Below are 8541 nucleotides of genomic sequence, written 5' to 3'. Positions count from 1 at the left end.
CTCTCTTAGGTATCACTCTTGAATCTTGCAAAAAATTCATTTTCTTAGCAATACAAAGCTTGTCATCATTACAAGTAGCATTTTCTACCCAAAAAAGTGGTTTTCATCCCCAATAGAAATTGTTTTCTCTACAAATGGTCCCCTGCAGCAACATATGAAACACTCTTATTGGAATACCTTTTTCCCTCTTCAAAATAAGGACATTTCCAACAGAAATATCAATTTCTGACAAATTTAAGACGAATGGTACACAAATATCAGTACCTATCCCAGAAATAAAAAGTTCTCTCCTAAGAATCATACTTCATCCTTGCAAAAACATGGTTTTCTCACCAAAATTATGCTTTTTATCCCTTTAAAATAGCGTTGTTTCCCAGAAATACTGGTTTTCATCCCCAGAAGAAGACATTTTCTCTACAAAATGAAGCTTTGTAGCAAAATAGGACACATTCCAGAATACCTTTTCTCTTCTACAAATTGAGGACATTACTAACAGAAACACCTTTTCTCCTCTACAAAATAAGGACATTTCCAACAGATATATCCTTTTCTGACAGATTTTAGAAAAATTTCACAGGAATATCAATACTTATACCAGAAATAAAAAGGTCTCTCTTAGGTATCACTATTTACCCTTGCAAAAATACGGTTTTCTTACCCAAATAAAGTTTTTCATCTCTACAAACAGCATTTTCTAAACATAAAGGTGGTTTTCATCAGCAAAAGAAATCGATTTCTCTTCAAAATTAGCGTTTGTAGCCAAATATGACACATTGTTTCCAGAATAACTCTTTTCATCTAAAAAAGAATGACATTTCCAACAGAAATATCCATTTCTGACAGATTTTTGAAGTAGGTCACATGAATATCAATACTTATCTTAGAAATGAAAAGTACACTCTTAGGTATCACTCTTCATCCTTGCAAAACTATGGTTTTCTTCCCAAACTAATGCTTTTCATCCCTACAAATAGCAATTTCTCCCTAAATTACTGGTTTTCATCCCCAAAAGAAGACACATTCTCTTTAAAATGATGCTTTGTAACAAATGATGACTCACTGATTCCAGAATATCTCTCTTCCCCTACAAAATAATGACATTAACATAAGAATTATCCATTTCTGGCAAATTTCCGATGTATTTCACACTAATATCAAGAATTACACCAGAAAAAAATGTGTTCTCTCTTAGGTATCACTCTTGAATCTTGCAAAAAATTCATTTTCTTACCAATACAAAGCTTGTCATCATTACAAGTAGCATTTTCTACCCAAAAAAGTGGTTTTCATCCCCAATAGAAATCGTTTTCTCTACAAATGGTCCCATGTAGCAACATATGAGACACTGTTATTGGAATACCTCTTTCCCTCTTCAAAATAAGGACATTTCCAACAGAAATATTCTTTTCTGACAGATTTTAGAAAAATTTCACAGGAATATCAATACTTATACCAGAAATAAAAAGGTCTCTCTTAGGTATCACTCTTTACCCTTGCAAAAATATGGTTTCCTTATCAAAATAATGTTTTTCATCTCTACAAACAGCATTTTCTAAACATAAAGGTGGTTTTCATCACCAAAAGAAATCGATTTCTCTACAAAATTAGCGTTTGTAGCCAAATATGACACATTGTTTAAAGAATAACTCTTTTCATCTAAAAAAGAATGACATTCCCAACAGAAATATCCATTTCTGACAGATTTTAGAAGTAGGTCACATGAATATCAATACTTATCCCTGAAATGAAATGTACACTCTTAGGTATCTCTTTTCATCGTTGCAAAACTATGGTTTTCTTCCCAAACTAATGCTTTTCATCACTACAAATAGCAATTTCTCCCTAAATTACTGGTTTCATCCCCAAAAGAAGACACATTCTCTTTAAAGTGAAGCTTTGTAACAAATGATGACTCACTGATTCCAGAATATCTGTCTTCCCCTACAAAATAATGACATTAACATAAGAATTATCCATTTCAGACAAATTTCCCATGTATTTCACACTAATATCAAGACTTACACCAGAAAAAAATGTGTTCTCTCTTAGGTATCACTCTTGAATCTTGCAAAAATCTCATTTTCTTACCAATACAAAGCTTTTCATCATTACAAGTAGCATTTTTTACCAGAAAAATCAGTTTTCATCCCCAATAGAAATCGTTTTCACTGCAAATGTTCCCCTGTAGCAACATATGACACACTGTTATTGGAATACCTCTTTCCCTCTTCAAAATAAGGACATTTCCAACAGAAATATCCATTTCTGACAGATTTTAGAAGTAGGTCACATGAATATCAATACTTATCCCGGAAATGAAAAGTACACTCTTAGGTATCACTCTTCATCCTTGCAAAACTGTGGTTTTCTTCCCAAACTAATGCTTTTCATCCCTACAAATAGCAATTTCTCCCTAAATTACTGGTTTTCATCCCCAAAAGAAGACACATTCTCTTTAAAATGATGCTTTGTAACAAATGATGATTCACTGATTCCAGAATCTCTCTTCCCCTACAAAATAATGACATTAACATAAGAATTATCCATTTCAGACAAATTTCCCATGTATTTCACACTAATATCAGGACTTACACAAGAAAATATTTTGTTCTGTCGTAGGTATCAATCTTGAATCTTGCAAAAAATTCATTTTCTTAGCAATACAAAGCTTGCCATCATTACAAGTAGCATTTTCTACCCAAAAAATTGGTTTTCATTCTCAATAGAAATCGTTTTCTCTACAAATGGTCCCCTGTAGCAACATATGAAACACTCTTACTGGAATACCTCTTTCCCTCTTCAAAATAAGGACATTTCCAACAGAAATATCGATTTCTGACAAATTTTAGAAGAATGGCACACAAATATCAGTACCTATTCCAGAAATAAAAAGTTCTCTCCTAAGAATCATTGTTATCCTTGCAAAAACATGGTTTTCTCACCAAAATTATGCTTTTTATCCCTTTACAATAGCGTTGTCTCCCAGAAATGCTGGTTTTCATCCCCAGAAGAAGACATTTTCTCTACAAAATGAAGCTTTGTAGCAAAATAGGACACATTGCTTCCAGAATACCTTTTCTCTTCTACCAATTGAGGACATTACTAACAGAAACACCTTTTCTCCTCTACAAAATAAGGACATTTCCAACAGATATATCCTTTTCTGACAGATTTTAGAAAAATTTCACAGGAATATCAATACTTATACCAGAAATAAAAAGGTCTCTCTTAGGTATCACTCTTTACCCTTGCAAAAATATGGTTTTCTTCCCAAAATAATGTTTTTCATCTCTACAAACAGCATTTTCTAGACATAAAGGTGGTTTACATCACCAATAGAAATCGTTTTCTCTTCAAAATTAGCGTTTGTAGCCAAATATGACACATTGTTTCCAGAATAACTCTTTTCATCTAAAAAAGAATGACATTTCCAACAGATACATCCTTTTCTGACAGATTTTAGAAAAATTTCACATTAATATCAATACTTATACCAGAAATAAAAAGGTCTCTCTTAGCTATCACTCTTTACCCTTGCAACAATATGCTTTTCTTACCCAAATAATGTTTTTCATCTCTTTAAACAGCATTTTCTAGACATAAAGGTGGTTTTCATCACCAAAAGAAATCGATTTCTCTTCAAAATTAGCGTTTGTAGCCAAATATGACACATTTTTTCCAGAATAACTCTTTTCATCCAAAAAAGAATGACATTTCCAACAGAAATATCCATTTCTGTCAGATTTTAGAAGTAGGTCACATGAATATCAATACTTATCTCAGAAATGAAATGTACACTGTTGTATTAGGCGAAGTACGACCCTCGGGATGTAACGTGATAGGCCCTCCCCTGCTGGGTCATGCATATGTATAAAAGATAAGGATGAAACTGGATACCTATATAAGGGACCCTCACATTCCAATAAACGCCATTTTACCGCTGACCATATTGGTGTAACAAGCAGCTGTGACTTGGTCGGGGCCGTCGATACACATTCACAAAGGGACTTGACTTTCCAGGTTACCAGATCGAGGTAACAATTGGTGCCCCGTGTGAGGCAAAGTCCTGGAGGTGAGTGTGCGACGGCTAAAACCGCGCTGACGGACGCGGTATCCACGGTTCGAGCCCGTGGAAGCACTCTCGGTGGGGTGCAAAGGGGAATGCAGCGCTGCGCCTATCCTACGGCCGATAGTTCGTAGAAGACCAGGAAGACTTCAGGTCTCTGGGTAAATGGATTCCGTCTTTAGAGTAGTATTGCAACTTTGTAAAACCTATTGTGGTAAGAATGCTCCTTCTAAGAAGGATATTGCCGCTGTTGCCTCTTGCTTGGAGTCGGCGCGACTTTTACCCTCCCCTGGCGTTTTGCTCGATTCGGGGCGGTGGGACTCTTTCACTGAGGCCCTGCTCCAGAGAGCCACCCACGAGCATAAAGCGGAAGAATTAAAAACCTGGGGTTTGGTCCTAGGTGCGCTTAAAGCGGCTAGGGAGGAGAAGCAAGTCCAGGCCATCGCGAAAGGGGTCTTTGGTCTGGATTCCGGGACGTCCGGGGTCTCGGGGGGTGCGGGGGATCTGCTTTCTTGCAGTGACTCCGGATCCAAGATGGCGTCGGCCACGCCGGCTGATTCCAAGATGGCCATGGCCGCGCTCGAAACAACTCCGGAAAAGAAGGCGGAAGCTGAGTCATCGAAGGAGGCGCCACCATCATATCCCCGCCTTTACCCCTCTTTGCAGAGCTTTCACTCACCCGAAGGGGGCGGTTCTTGTCCGGAGGGGGGAGGGTTTATGGAGGCGGCGCGCCGTGGAGGCGTGGGCTCGCCCTCATACCCGCCCCCCTCAGAGGAGGGATCGTGTTCCAAAAAGGGGGAGGAACGGAAGGCTTTGCCCGGCCCCACAGTATCGGGTTCGCCTCCATGGAGGGAGGAGTTGTGGGGGGAGCAAGAGTTATCACGCAGGCCCACTAATTGGGCTGACATCCAGGAATCAATGCGTGAGTCGGGACTCAAGGAGCGAGATCATGCAGTGTTCCCGATTGTCGTCAGACAGGAGGGACCGGTTTGGGTACCTTTGGAAGCAAAAGCAGTTACTCGGTTTGCAGAAGCGATTGAGAAAAAGGGGCTGAGATCTCCGATGACACTAAGTGCTTTTGAGGCACTCATTGCCCCAGGTCCCCTACTCCCGTATGACATTGAGAGTCTAATGAGAGTCGTTCTCGAGCCAGTTCAGTTTACTTTGTGGAGGGAGGAGTGGATGATACAACTTAAAGCTATTGTAGCTGAGGCTGGACGTGATGCTCAACACCCTGCTAGTGGGAGGGAGGGGGAACCGAGAACTGATATAATGAGGCTTTCGGGAGTAACTGCGGAAATGGCTGGGTCCCCAGAGAGACAGCTTAGGCTCCTGCGCCCAGGGGAATTGCTTTCCACTACAGGGGCGGCTGCTACTGCCTTTAGAAACTTTATAAGAAAGGCAGAGCCTGCAGCCCCGTGGTCAGAGATTGCTCAGGGTCCCTCAGAGTCATTCTCTGATTTTGCTAATCGATTGATACGAGCAGTAGAAGGATCAGATCTACCTAAGGACGCGCAAGCTTCTGTTTTAAAGGATTGCCTGAAGCAGAAGGCTCACAAAAATGTTAGGGACATCATTCGAGCTGCCCCTGACGATCTTGAGACTCCGGGTGAAATTATTAAGTATGTTCTGGACAAACAACAGACAACACCGCTGTCTAATGAGGGTGTGCCTAACACTGAGATCGCTTTCTTGCTGGAGGAGGCTCTGGTCTCCCGATCTGCATCTGTGGCCATTCTTCATGTCCGCAGTCATTCGGAGGTTCCAGGGTTCTTTACAGCTGGAAATGCGGTGGCTGACCGGGTAGCAGGTGGACAGGTGCTTACACTTCAAAAGGCACGTGACTTACACTCCTCTCTGCACATTGGAGCACGAGCTTTGTCACGAGCATGTTCCATTCCTCTATCCGCAGCTCGAGAAGTGGTTCAAACATGCCCGCACTGTAATTCAGCACCTGCGTTGGGGGTGGGAGTTAACCCTCGGGGGCTCTCTCCTCTAGATATCTGGCAGACTGACTTCACTTTAGAACAACGTATGGCTCCAAAGCAATGGTTGGCGGTCACCGTGGACACATCATCGACGATCATCATTGCCACCCAACACACGCGTGCTAACTCTCCTGCTGCTCAGCAACATTGGGCCACTGCCATCGCGGTCCTGGGGGTGCCGCGACACATCAAAACAGACAATGGCTCGTGTTTCATCTCGCGGTCTACACAAGATTGGCTTGAACGGTGGGGAATATCTCACTCTACAGGCATCCCTGGGAATTCCCAGGGACAAGCAATTGTGGAGAGGGCCAACCGCCTCCTGAAGGATAAGATACGTGTCCTTGGGGAGGGGGAGGGTCACAGAGGTAGGATCCCAATAGCCCAACAGGCAGAAGTATTGGCCCGAGCACTTTATGCAATCAATCATTTTGAACGAGGAGAGAGTAAGCACACCCCAATACAGAAACACTGGCAACCAAGAATCATTGACGAGGGGCCACCAGTAAAGATAAGACGGGATGATGGTACCTGGGAATCAGGGTGGTCTGTTTTAGTTTGGGGCAGAGGTTATGCTGCAGTAAAGGACAGAGAATCGGGAAAAATTTTATGGGTTCCGTCGAGAAAAATAAAACCTGATACAGCGATCGCCCAAAAGGATGTTCTGGGAGAAACAGAAAACTAATCGAAAAACTGAGTACTTTCCTTCTAGGTACGGTTGGTGGGAGCCCGCCAGCTGCATCCGTGAAACGACCCCACAGGAAAAAGAAAAGGGATGAATGAAGAACAGCTGTCAGTACTCACGAGAAGGACATCTGTTACATTATTGACTGTGTGCCTTTGTGTGATTGTTATAAGGGGATGAGGTTCGTTTGTGGGGTTCTACAGCCAGATTTTTTTGCATTTATTTTAGCTCTAGGAGTAGTTGTAGTCTATGCTTTTAGAGAAATTGAGAGGCTGGTATGCTGGCATGCTGGTCTGTTAAGCTAATGCCACCACAGTGTTCCTATCATTTTAGTCTTTTAGTTTTAAGAATTTGTTTACCTTGTTTGTTTCAATGTATTCAGGGTTGTTTACAGCGCATGATAATGAGCTGCATAAGCCCAAGATGCCTTGAAAATACTAACTAAAGAACCACTAACATTATTATACACTGCACCACATACCTTTGCATGTTTACGTCACTTTTTAAATAACTCACCACAAAATTTATATATGAAAACTAACACTTTTATATGTTAGGGATAGTTTTAGCGGTCGCGTGTTACGGGTCTTGGTTTTATTGGGCATGGGGAAGGGGAGATGTTGTATTAGGCGAAGTACGACCCTCGGGATGTAACGTGATAGGCCTTCCCCTGCTGGGTCATGCATATGTATAAAAGATAAGGATGAAACTGGATACCTATATAAGGGACCCTCACATTCCAATAAACGCCATTTTACCGCTGACCATATTGGTGTAACAAGCAGCTGTGACTTGGTCGGGGCCGTCGATACACATTCACAAAGGGACTTGACTTTCCAGGTTACCAGATCGAGGTAACAGTACACTCTTAGGTATCACTCTTCATCCTTGCAAAACTATGGTTTTCTTCCCAAACTAATGCTTTTCATCCCTACAAATAGCAATTTCTCCCTAAATTACTGGTTTTCATCCCCAAAAGAAGACACATTCTCTTTAAAATGATGCTTTGTAACAAATGATGACTCACTGATTCCAGAATATCTGTCTTCCCCTACAAAATAATGACATTAACATAAGAATTATCCATTTCAGACAAATTTCCGATGTATTTCACACTAATATCAAGACTTACACCAGAAAAAAATGTGTTCTCTCTTAGGTATCACTCTTGAATCTTGCAAAAAATTCATTTTCTTAGCAATACAAAGCTTGCCATCATTACAAGTAGCATTTTCTACCCAAAAAAGTGGTTTTCATTCCCAATGGAAATCGTTTTCTCTACAAATGGTCCCGTGTAGCAACATATGAAACACTCTTACTGGAATACCTCTTTCCCTCTTCAAAATAAGGACATTTCCAACAGAAATATCGATTTCTGACAAATTTTAGAAGAATGGCACACAAATATCAGTACCTATCCCAGAAATAAAAAGTTCTCTCCTAAGAATCATTCTTTATCCTTGCAAAAACATGGTTTTCTCACCAAAATTATGCTTTTTATCCCTTTAAAATAGCGTTGTCTCCCAGAAATACTGGTTTTCATCCCCAGAAGACGACATTTTCTCTACAAAATGAAGCTTTGTAGCAAAATAGGACACATTGCTTCCAGAATACCTTTTCTCTTCTACAAATTGAGGACATTACTAACAGAAACACCTTTTCTCCTCTACAAAATAAGGACATTTCCAACAGATATATCCTTTTCTGACAGATTTTAGAAAAATTTCACAGGAATATCAATACTTATACCAGAAATCAAAAGGTCTCTCTTAGGTATCACTCTTTACCCTTGCAAAAATATG

The 8541-nt window shown here is 40.6% G+C and overlaps 1 protein-coding gene across 1 annotated transcript; it reads left to right on the top strand.

Moving 5' to 3' along the window:
• The first annotated feature begins 3805 nt into the window (after positions 1-3805).
• Positions 3806-7504, top strand: LOC146761824 (uncharacterized). The gene has a single exon (XM_085539844.1). The coding sequence runs from the start codon at positions 4232-4234 to the stop codon at positions 6737-6739; it is 2508 nt and encodes an 835-aa protein (XP_085395970.1). The 5' UTR covers positions 3806-4231; the 3' UTR covers positions 6740-7504.
• The last annotated feature ends 1037 nt before the right edge of the window (positions 7505-8541 follow it).

The sequence above is a fragment of the Coturnix japonica genome, chromosome 2, assembly GCF_054131305.1.
Source record: "Coturnix japonica strain WE chromosome 2, WE-NBRP24, whole genome shotgun sequence".
NCBI lineage: Eukaryota > Metazoa > Chordata > Aves > Galliformes > Phasianidae > Coturnix > Coturnix japonica.
Note: the sequence above shows the minus strand (reverse complement) of the source record. Positions and strands in the feature narration are given on the sequence as shown.